Raw genomic sequence first — 11,722 nt, 5'->3', positions numbered from 1 at the left:
AACTTCGGACGAGATCCTTTTTTAACCCTGGGTATTGGAGGGACCTTTGTCATGCTGTCCTTCCATTTCTTGTAAGGATATTATTGCCCGATCGTTGTTGACCACGTCTTGGTGTTCTTGCTTAGACTCCGATGCGGTGTGTCCATCTTTGTGCTGGTCGTCCGCCATCGTGCGTTGATCTTCCAGGTCCCCGACAACGGCGCCAATGTTCTGGGGCTTACCTAGAACCGGATGATTGGGCTTATTTGTGAAGCCCAAGTGTTCAAAGAAGGTGGTCTCTGACTTGTCCTGCGTCAGGGAGCCACCGTCTGGGTTGTGTTTGAGGAGATGGGGGGTGGTACCTGCAAGACACTCCGATACCTAAGTCAGCAAAGGGTAAAGCAGGTTTAAGTGTATTGAAACTTAGTTTTACTTGAGTGCTTCAGGGTATTTATAGGGGATGGACCAATAACCACCGCTAAAGTAGTTTCACTTCTGATGGTGGATAACTGTTCCTTTATCTTAAGGTTGTTGGGATCTCTCTTCTAGAAGTGGGTGAGAGATTTTAGAAGGCATTTACTTATTTGAATAAGTGTCACTTGCCAGCTCATGTCGAATCCGACCTCATGAAATGTCGGATGGATTAATGAAGACCAACCCTTTAAATTAGACCTTTTTGACTTATTTAAGCGTGACCATTATATTGAGTCAGAGTATGAATAATTTTCATAAATTAAAAGTTAAAAAAATTACTTATAAACCTATCCGTTGGTCCTAAATTTCATTGGTTTTCTATTTAATTTGTGAAAAGGGAGATAAACTTAGGCATGGTTTATTGCAAGTTAGTAAATAAAATGGCAAGACTTTTCTTTTTCTTTCAACTTAATTACTACCACTTCACTTAATGGTCCATAAAATATGCAACATATATGGTCTAATTACACATATAATAAGATATCAAAAACTTTATTGTCTCATAGTAAGTCACTAAATTCACACAAGTAGTAGTCCCGGTGGTCTATAATAAATATATCATATGTCTCATTATACATTAACAAAACATTTTGAAATAAGGGCTATAGGATTATTATCATAACTTTTATTATTATATATTATATGTGATCATTAGGGTTGTAATAAAAAAGAAGTATCATATTCATTATTCAAGGGCCCTTGCCAGGCTTCTTTGTGTGCTTTGGATTTGCTCCTGCTTCATCGTAATCCAACACAAATTCATGGGAAAACAGTTTCCTTAATTTCATCTTCATGCCACCATCCTTCGTAATGAAAAAGCACTTATTAATTAGTTAAAAGATCAACACTATCTAAACATCAAACATAATACAAGTTTTTCAATTTTTTATTATATAATTAGCATTATTAAAATCCAAGCATATCCTCTATCTAAACAGAATTCTAACTCAAACGTTTTATTCTTAATTATGACATTATTGAAAATAACACTTCTACACAGCTTTCGAATAATTTGGCACAAGTTATGAATGATTTTCAAAAAAGTTTACTTAGAGTGTTTTCTGTTACATTTTGTTAACGACTATAAATAAATAAAAACATTTTCCATTTAGAAATAACTCAAATAAGAGAGATAGAAGAGATAATAGAATACCTTGTAAAGTACATGATGAGTAGGATACATGTTATCCCTAAACCCTTCAACCAAACCTGAAAGAAGGAATATCTCTGAATAAAATCGATTACATAGATTAAACAATATTATATTATTGTTGATCAACTTTCTTTAAAGTGAAAAAATGAGTCTAATAACCGGTAAATTAATATAGTAAAATTCACTGTTGCGATGTGATAGAAGATATTAGAATGCGTTTATTTCTAAAAACAGGACAAGACATACACTGAGAACAGACATAAAGAATAGATATACAAAATTTAGTGTTCTTATATTCTATTTGGTGATAAAGTAGAACAAATTATGAAAATTTAATTTATTTTTTTTATTTTTTTATTAAAAAAATTTGACAAAAAAATAATAATAAAAATATAATTATAAAAAATTAACAAGAATAATAAAAAAAAATAAAAAATAAATTATATTTTTTATTAGTGTCTTTGTGTTCTTTCTGTCAGGATAAACACAAAATATATTAATTAAATATCTCTAAACACAATATTTTTATCTATGTCTCCTTCCTGTAAACAAACGCAGTCTTAGAGAATATAATGAAGTTGCTAACCTGAAGAGAATGGAATGGAGAGGAAGAGAAGAAGCAGAAGGAAAGGCTTGAGGTTGATGAGAGGCATGGCAAGTGATAAGTAAAAATGAGTTTCCAAAAGCGAAGCCTATACGTGCCTTGGCATGAATGAAAGGAAGTGCAAACCCCCCTTTTAAAGTTGGTGTTAGGAGAGGTGTTGCATTGTCATGGTGTACCCCACCAAATAGCAACATTGTTATGATGAAATGCAATAACTCTTTTTTAGGCCTTAGCCCCCATCACTCTTATAAGTCAACTTCACTATTCATTTTTGAATATGACTTTCCTTGTATATTAAATAAATAATTCTAAACAGGAAAATTGTTTGCATGTGGACAATACCTACATTTCCCTGCATGGCACAAAATCATATCATATATAATTAACCACTTATAGCTTTGTCCACCTTTTTAATTTCCCAAGTCAACTTTCGTTTTAATTCCTTGTTGATGTTCGTTTCAATACACAATTCGTTACTTTTTATTATATCAATATGTTTGGTTGGAGAATAAAAATACACAAAAAAGTATGATTGTCGTCTAAATAGATCTTCTAAATGGTTAGAGCGTTGAAACTTAGAGTTTTTCTTTTAAAAATAAAATAAGTAAAGTAATTAAATTGCTATGCTAATTCTTGACATGGGAATTGGGTAGTGAAAGCTGTTAAAACATTGTGGTGGATTTGAATTCTTTTTCCGTGGTACCAACAATAACCACTTTAGAGATGAGTGCAAAATGGTGGCTTTTGGTCCTCTTATTTCGGCTTTAGTCAATGGATGGAGACAGACATAGAGAGTGGGCTACAACAGATTAATTCAAATACATTGCGGAAATTCCCCTTAGTGCGTCTATGTGCACTACCAAAAAGAATCATGATTTTATAGGGGAACATCTTTAATAGTTTAATCCTTCATTAGAGCAATTAAATGAAACATGTTCAAGTTAATCATCACAATTAAAAATGATGGTAATAATGGCCGTAAGGGACCCTTTGCCTTTTGTATCTGTTTTTGGCAATACAAATTCATGTTGTTGGAAATGCAAGTCATGGAAGCTTTTGATTATCATATTATTTGAGATTAAGATCTTCTAAAATGAAAAAATTTATAAAGTGGTAAAGTGAAGTTAATCATTCTTAAATTAAGATAGTATAATATACATTTTATAGAAATTACAAATTTAATGACGATTAACCTTCACACTTTATTATTTTATTTACTTTCTCATTTTAGATAACCTAAATTCTATTATTTGATGCAAATATGCATTTATTATAGTTCTTATAAGAGTTGTACCTAATTTTCAACTAATAGTGCCACCCATAAATATACAACTAGGCATCTATTCTAATGAAGATATTTTTAAAATTTTTTCATAAAAATATTTGTTTAGCCACACCTTAAAAGCGTGACTTATAGAAAAAAAAAAGTAACAATTTTAAAAGAATATTATCAAATAAAATTAATGCTTTTATAACATGACAAAATTAAACTCTGTAATTCATTATTCAATGATAAAAAAAATCTTCATATAAAAGTAATTATAAAATTTCCATGAAAATATCAGCAAGATATATATAATTTACCTAATCTCATAAGTAGGTATTTCCTCACATGGCAAATGCAACTTTGATATTTGCCCTTTATGTGCATATCTTGGTTTTGTCTTCAATGGTCCAAAGGAATATTTTTTATGGCATCTTGTTTAACATAGATTTTAAAAAGTTTAGAAATTGTGATTTGGCCTTTTAACCTGCCCTCTATCTTATGCAACTTGTGCATTCTCCATAAGCCCTTATACTAATTAATCTCATGCCAATAAATGGAATATACCAAAAACCAAACTCATAGTATTCTTGAATATATTATGATTTTATTAAAGGGGTTTGATTGTCAATTCTCATGATAGAATTTGTGAGAATGAAGTGTCGGTATGTGGCCACAGATCTTAAGGTTGGCAATTTTATTCGTGTATTGTTGCATGATGAGCATTATTTTTTTACAACCATATAACATTTTTTATTTTCTTATTATCACCACCAATGCAAGTACATAATATCATATTTGTGTGTGACACTGTTCTATGAAAGCCAAAGAGGGGTAGAGAGAGAAAACTGCATTTGGTCACAACTCACTTCATAGATGCAAATATATGCTTTATGTGGAGATTCTGTTCATTTTGAATGCTCACTATGTGTGTTTTATTTTTGCATTCTTTTTTATTTTTCCACACTATATAATATTGTTAGAAAATATATGTATAGTTGTGCATAACATACAATATAGTAGTCAAAGGCTCCAAAATTCCAATTAACAAATCCACAATACATACAACACTGATTACTATAAAAAAAATAAATTAATTAATAAACAAATAAAAAGAAGAAGAAATAAGAGAGGATTGACAAAGAAGGAATTGAAGAAACAAAAATGGAGAATAGGAGTGTATCATTCACATCCAAGCCTCTGCTTTATGAGATATGATATATTGGTGGCAGTCAGATCATAAAAGCTCACTAGCACTTTCTCTGAACTAATTTAAAAGAAACAAAAGTTACTCACACATTTGATCCCTTCTCCATTAACATACAAATTATGGGTGTGGCTCTTGTAAATATAAATTATACTTTTAAGAATTAAGTAATTGATAAAAAAAACTAACATGTTCAAATTTAAATATATATAATTACATACATAATCACTTATATAATTGATTTTTTTTAGAGGAACCTAATTCATGAATTATATATATGGGAAAACCTAACTTATGATTTTCTTCTATGAAGTGACTTTATCATGACCACTTGTTACTAACACAATGTATCAGAATAAGATGGCTTTTCAGGGGTCTCATGGGACAAATATAGCCTCCTTTACTGTTCTAACATTCTTCTATCACATAATATGATCGCTTGATTAGTTACTGAACCTTTTTAGGGGATTTGGAATTCGGACAATATCACTGGGGAAGCAAACAATTTTGGTTGTGTTATATTTTGTTTGGTGTTTTGCATGTGCATTTTCTCCTAATAATCACCAGATATAATTAGGAATCGCTAATATTACTGAGTTTATACCATAGTTCTGGTATTATTGGATAAAGTATACCGATGTCACCTGAAAACTGGTTATAAAATTACACACATCATTTTTTTAGTTATACAGTTTAAGATTTACGTATTCTAGTATTTTATAATATAAAACACTTGCTTTTCTCTAAAAAAGTTACACACTTTCCTCTCTTCAAATCGTTGGTTAATCCCCTTAGTCCTCTCCCTAAAAAAAGTAAAGATGATGATCATGATGGCCAATTACAGAGGAGGGCTTTTTCGGGAGAAAAGAAAAGTATTAATAGCACATATGCACCACAAAATTGGCATGAATAATTGTCTTGGGAAAATTTGAAGAATGCTAGTGTCAGCAGTTTTATTAAATAGAGAACAAACCTAACGCTATTTCCATTAGGTGAAAGTATCCATACATATTTACTATTTATTATATTTTGCCTCTATACTGAGAGAGACTACATATGCATAATAATTAATTATAATTATTTTTCAGGTTTTACAACAGTTGATTATCCTGTTCTCACAATCAAACATCATTTGAACGATTGTAACTTGGTAACAAAAATTCTTACCCCCAAACAAAAAAATAAGATATACAGGAAATATGGCAAATTGCCAATTGCAAGAAAATCCCCAAACTTGTATGTAACAGAGAATAACGGATACACAGAGGGCTAAACCCATACCACTGTCTTCCAATAAAAGAAAAAGGAATCCACAACTCTATGGTCGTCATCAGAAAACATGACGATCTTTTAAACTAATCATAGGTATAGCCAACATATGATTACATACGCATTTCAAAAGCTAACACAAGAAATAAATTGAAAAGTTTGATGATTTCATGAATGCGGGATGAATTATGACCTAACAATACCAACTGACATTAAAAGGGCAAAAAAAATGCACAATGCGAGGAGGATGTATTCTATCCCACCCTCTAAACAATAACAAACCCCGATCATAGCAAAAACAAGTATGGAGGGAGAAAAAAATGATATGGATGACAGACAGACATACCAGGACAATTATACACAATGGGATGATGTCTCTTAAAGAGGAAAAAAAAAAAACTAGATGCAGTGTTAAAAGTCAGAAAAAGGAAGAGATTCTTTTGAAACAAGGCACTTTGGTGGTGTTGATAAAAACCAGTTCAACCCTGTGAATTCCACCATTCTAACAACCCATGGCTAGTTTATGGGAAAACCATTGTCAGGCTATAATGGGTTTATCTTCTAATAAGACCAACTTCAGACTCAGCATCAAAGGGTATCTTAATTTCTCAATCATGGATCAGTTACCGCCTCCCCTCGGCCATGCAACCAATTATGTGTCCCATGAAGACCCACACCCGCATATTTGCAAACTCATTGCTACCTTCTTCCTCTTGACCAAACTGGACTCGATGGTGCTCATGCAAAAGTCAGTGATGCATTGGTGATGATGCAAGTGTTAGTGACAACTTGAAGAGTTTCAAACTGATACCTTCTGTTGTCTGACCATGGTGACAACTTGACTCATGCAATCCCCCAAGACCGATTTTGACACCCAAATGCATGCAGGTAGTTTACGAAAAATAATATGCAACTCAGATGAACCTCAAACAGATATGGCACGATTGATAGCCAACTTGGCCCACTCAGCAGATTCTTTAATCAAATGATCTTCTGAGGTCAAACATTCATCTAAAAATTCTTTGCTTGACAAAGACTGCTGAATTAAAGAACCTGCATTGCTTCCTAGCGTATCAGCCAGATCTCCAAGGACTCCAATTGCTGTTTTCATAACCACTTCATCCCTGCATAGTGAAGGCAACGAAAGCCATTAAAACTGGTTATTGTATTAAAAAAAAAAGCAAAAACACTCAAGTAAGGTAACATTTTTCACTTTCTTACATGTCTTTTTCCATGTATATGCTATCCAAGAATTGGAGGATGTGAGGTGCATAAGGAATCAAGAGCTGGGTTTTTGATGAATTCTTGAACCCTTGGAAAATCCCAGAATATGCCTCTAATATTCCATTTCTCAAAGAATTAATGTACTCCGTCATTTCATCATCAAAACCTGATGTGTGGGCATACAACTCTGAGGCAAGCTGCAGTGTGTTCATTGCATACATCAAGTATTTATTAAAGTTTTCTCCTATTGCAAGAGCTATATCACCAATGCAAGAGAACAATGGGGGCTTCACAGAACGGTGCAAATTATCACTTGACAAATTCTTCAGAAGTTGTGTCATAATCCCATCACAGTAAGGCAGTATTTTATCTTCCAATGCCCTGCACAAGTCCCCCACCACACCAACAGTGACGGCACAAAATTGATAATCCTCAAAATTCTGAAGGTCCATCTCCAGAAACCTGTAAAATTCAGGCATGTATTTGGCAAAATCGGCGCCTATAGCATAGGCAAGGGCTCCAATGGCTAGCATGGCTTCTTCATGTGCTGTGGCGTTTCTGCAAGCAAAAACCCTGTAGAAAAGCCCCATTATCTGATCAGCATACTGCAGGAAGACATATTTGGTGGGCTCTGAAGACCCTAGCTTCTGAATAATTACTTGCAAGCAACCACAAAGTAGGCCAATCAGTTCACTCTGCTTTTCTCTTTCATCAGATGAAAGATTTTGTGCCTCAAGACATTTATGCAGCTCCATCATGATGACCGTAACTAGCTGTAACACTAACGGAGCTGTTTCATCTGTTGAACATCTTACTACTTCATTCAATGTTTCATATGCTGAAGTTCTTAATCGTGATTCTGTAGCATCCTCTCTATGAGTAACAGCTAGAAGGGATTGAACAATTTCCTGAAAAAAGGGAGTTATAGGAGATGTTGGTCCCACATCTTCATAACCCTGGGCAAGAAAATACAGAGCACCACAGGCTTTCTCAGCAACATTGGGAACATCCTTCATGCTCTGAAGGAGAACTGTAATAATCTGTTGGCAATTTCCCTCATTAATAATTGGTGTACCAACAATTGAATTGTGAAGAAATTCGAACATTCGTCCCAAGGTCCAGGCAGTGGTGTCCTTCACATGGTTACTTGGATCCTTTACTAAAGCACTAAGCATAAAAGGTAAAGCATGATTAACTAGAGGTGCTAACTTGTCTGGGGAAGGCCCCTCCAAGATAGAGCCAAACGCATACGAGGCTGCCTCCCTCTGTCTCCAATCTGGTTTTGTAATATTCTCCTCAATGAATGGCATTACCAGTGGCACAATATCATCTCCAACAGTACGAGCAACTAAACCCAGGCACGTACCACCAGCCATCGCAATATTCCAGGCACCTTCATCCAGATCCTGATCCTCTTCTTGTTTGAGTAATGTTTCCAGCAGCAGAGGAATGAGTGCAGGTAGAGCTTGCTTAATAAAATAAAAACAAGGTATATCAGAGTCCCCACTGGATTCACCTACATAGTCTTCCAAGATATCAGTCTCCTCATCACAAATTGTACTCCAAAACTCAATGGCTTGAAGAGCAACAGGTTCGTCATCACCCCTAATAGCCTTTGCTGTGATGTTATATATATCCTGGATGTAGGGAGCCAATTTCTCATAATACATGGCTGCAATTGAGACCAAACACTCGAAGGAGGCCTGTCGTATTCTCGGCTCAGGAGACATAGTTGCTTCACAGACAACTCTCATGATATAGTCACGTTCCATATCATTGCTAAAATTAGCTTGAGCAAATCCAAGAGCATTATATAATGCCCTAGTAGAGGCAAGCCTAACATCATTGTTCCCTTCAGATGCATTCATACCTTGGACTACAGCAGTAAGGATTTTATTTACCTGATCTTGATCAACAACCTGCGGAGAGACTTCCTCGCATAAGTACCCAAGAGTCTCCAAAGTGGCTTGCTTGACATGAGATGGTACTTGATGAATATTTGATAAGAGTGAACCTATCAGTTCAGGCCACTGTTTCTGAGGAAGCTCAATTCCAGCAATTTTGGCAATAACTTGAGTTGCAGTCGATCGAGCATCAGCTGCAAGAGAAGAGAGTGTTTGCAGCAAACATGACTTGACCTGGGTTTTCACCGCAGGATCCAACGACAACCATCTGTGAACCAGCTCCCGTTTCCTGTTTTCATCCTTGGCATCCAGTGCGTTTTTTAGAATCAATCCTGCCAACTTTCGGCTATCAACTGGTTTATCATCACTTGCTAACTCTCCAGAGAGTGAGACCAAGAAACCAGGAAGGTTTTGCTCCTGAAATTGCCGCAGACTTTCTTCGGCTTGCTTCCGTACAGTCCCATCAATGGATTGAGCATTCAGAAGTACCTGGGTAACTTCCATTGCCATGCTATACCTAATGGCACAAAAAAAACTTGGCTCGTAAGTTTTCAACGTGAAACAGCCAACCAAAAGAAAAGTCAAGGCAAAGGCCAACGAGTCCTTCAAAGCAAAAAATAATTGTTTATAAAATTATTGTCCAATTTCAGATCGTCTACTCCAGCAGTATTGCCAAGGGGGAAATGATGCCAGAACGATTCAGGAACAATAAATATATTGGATTTCCAAAACAGAAGTAATCCCCAAATGTATTTCGATTATAAGAAAATTCTTTGAACCGATAGATCAAAACTTCTGGGATTTTTATCGTGGTCCACATGTATTTAAAAATTTATTTTATTGATTCTACATATTGATGAAAAAGGGGGGAAAGTAATAATCAAACTGCGTACAGGATACAGAGACGTTGTGGTCCAAAAACCTAGTTGACTCAGCCAACTCGCTAATGCCCTATTATCTCAACCGAACAACCAATCCCCAAATCCAAAGTGCCACAATTTCAAAACCAAGACCCGTCACAGATTCACACACCGACAAGATAAAAAACAACAGATCGAAATTCTAATCGATACAAGAACGGATTCAAATCGATCATAATCCAATCAAACAACAACAGTCCAAACGTATCGAAGCACCGAAACAGAAACCGAAAATGGTTAATAATTGAATAAATTGTGAAAAGAAAAAAAGTCAAACCTAATCGAATATATCTATTATGCGTGAACAAAAAAATTATTGAGAAATAAAAAGGATAAATCGGATGAAAAGTTACCTGATATCGGTGAAATTTGGATGGAAAAGAGATCTGATGGGAAGAGAGGGAGGGAGAGGGGGAAGGGGGAGAGAGAGAGAGAAGAGAGAGTGACAGAGTAAGAGAGCAGTGAGCTTCAAACAACCCAAATAGCTTGCAACAGCGGTTGCAAATTACAATCGCAAAGCGATTGAATTGATAGATTCGAATTAAAAATTCATGTCATTTTTCTTATTTCTTGCATACCTTAAAAATAGCATGTTAATTCAAAATATAGAAATCTTTTTAAGAGGTGCCAGTGCACATAATAAAAAAAATAGTAAAAAAGAAATGAGAAAGTCTAGGGAGCCAATGGCGTAAGCGTACAATGTGTACAATGAAGGTTTAGAAAGTATTAGAGATATCATTATTAGTGTTACATTATCCTGTCAGGTTACGCTTTTGGGATGAGTGGTTTCAGAACATGGTATAAGAGTTCCAGATGTGGAAGGTCAAGAGTTCGAACCTTGGTGAACCCAAAATTAACTTTTTATAACATGAGATGTTTATTATCCCTGGTATCCGGATGGTTATTCTGCATAGTATAAGTGATGTTCATTTAATTCATAAACCAAAGATTTAGCCCATTGTACATATTGTACACTTAGGCCATTGACTCCCTAGCACTACTCAAAAGAAATTAGTCATTAGAAATAATTTATTTATTTAAAAATAAGATAAATAAATAAAAATGATTAGAGTACAGCGCGTAAAGGCGGTGTCTTTTGCCCGGGCGACGGGCCCGCGTTTGAATTGAATTTAATAAATTATTAGTATCATTGTTCTCTTTTATTCTTTTTTTCTATTATCATTATTGGAGGTTGGAGCAAGCCAACTTGGTATAGTTCATACTTCATAGCAAAATAGCTTTTCTTGTCTCGCAAGTCTATGATCATCAATGACAATATTCATCCATGGCCAGAATTTTCTTATCCCTTCAGCTTAGTGGACTACTCAGCACTCAACTAGATTGAGCTTTTATTAATTATTATTATTATTATTATTTAACACACACACGAGAATGATTGTGCAGGAGGGTTTGGGAATTCGGAGGGCCAATGGTTATTAAGATAAATATAACATGCCTCATTCCAAGAAACTAACAGTCCACGACTACCACTGTAGATTGGGGTTAGAGTAAACATTATACAAAATGGCTTTTTATACTGTTTTAACTAGCTGGATCAGATTCGTTTATCGTACGAATTTGATATTATACGTGATCTGTGTATATGTTCTGAAACTAAACAAATCAAATTAGTTTACTGTTTCCCGCTTCATAAAATGAAACTTTATGAACAGTCGAAATATTGAGTTATATTTTGGTAAGGTAAATATATGTCAGATGTAATA

General features: G+C 34.7%; 2 protein-coding genes across 2 annotated transcripts; both read right to left on the bottom strand.

Moving 5' to 3' along the window:
* On the bottom strand, positions 930–2,334 carry LOC107608260. Its single transcript, XM_016310103.2, has 3 exons — positions 2,193–2,334; positions 1,607–1,662; positions 930–1,256 (listed from the first exon to the last, which is right to left on the bottom strand). Exons 1-3 carry the CDS (start codon positions 2,257–2,259, stop codon positions 1,143–1,145), a joined length of 237 nt encoding a protein of 78 aa, XP_016165589.1. The 5' UTR covers positions 2,260–2,334; the 3' UTR covers positions 930–1,142.
* Positions 5,845–10,588, bottom strand: LOC107605879 (importin subunit beta-1). Its single transcript, XM_016307813.2, has 3 exons — positions 10,352–10,588; positions 7,172–9,595; positions 5,845–7,074 (listed from the first exon to the last, which is right to left on the bottom strand). Exons 2-3 carry the CDS (start codon positions 9,586–9,588, stop codon positions 6,876–6,878), a joined length of 2,616 nt encoding a protein of 871 aa, XP_016163299.1. The 5' UTR covers positions 9,589–9,595; positions 10,352–10,588; the 3' UTR covers positions 5,845–6,875.

This window comes from Arachis ipaensis, chromosome B07 (assembly GCF_000816755.2).
Source record: "Arachis ipaensis cultivar K30076 chromosome B07, Araip1.1, whole genome shotgun sequence".
NCBI lineage: Eukaryota > Viridiplantae > Streptophyta > Magnoliopsida > Fabales > Fabaceae > Arachis > Arachis ipaensis.
This window is presented reverse-complemented; position numbering and strand designations above follow the sequence as displayed.

What these genes read in the sequence shown, in the direction of transcription:
- LOC107608260 (XM_016310103.2), bottom strand. Translation starts at nt 2,259, where the DNA reads ATGCCTCTCATCAACCTCAAGCCTTTCCTTCTGCTTCTTCTCTTCCTC. An exon ending in CTCCATTCCATTCTCTTCAG is followed by an intron (nt 1,663 to 2,192) that starts GTTAGCAACTTC and finishes TCCTTCTTTCAG; the next exon opens with GTTTGGTTGAAGGGTTTAGG. An exon ending in CTCATCATGTACTTTACAAG is followed by an intron (nt 1,257 to 1,606) that starts GTATTCTATTAT and finishes TTCATTACGAAG; the next exon opens with GATGGTGGCATGAAGATGAA.
- LOC107605879 (XM_016307813.2), bottom strand. Translation starts at nt 9,588, where the DNA reads ATGGCAATGGAAGTTACCCAGGTACTTCTGAATGCTCAATCCATTGAT. An exon ending in ATATACATGGAAAAAGACAT is followed by an intron (nt 7,075 to 7,171) that starts GTAAGAAAGTGA and finishes TTCACTATGCAG; the next exon opens with GGATGAAGTGGTTATGAAAA.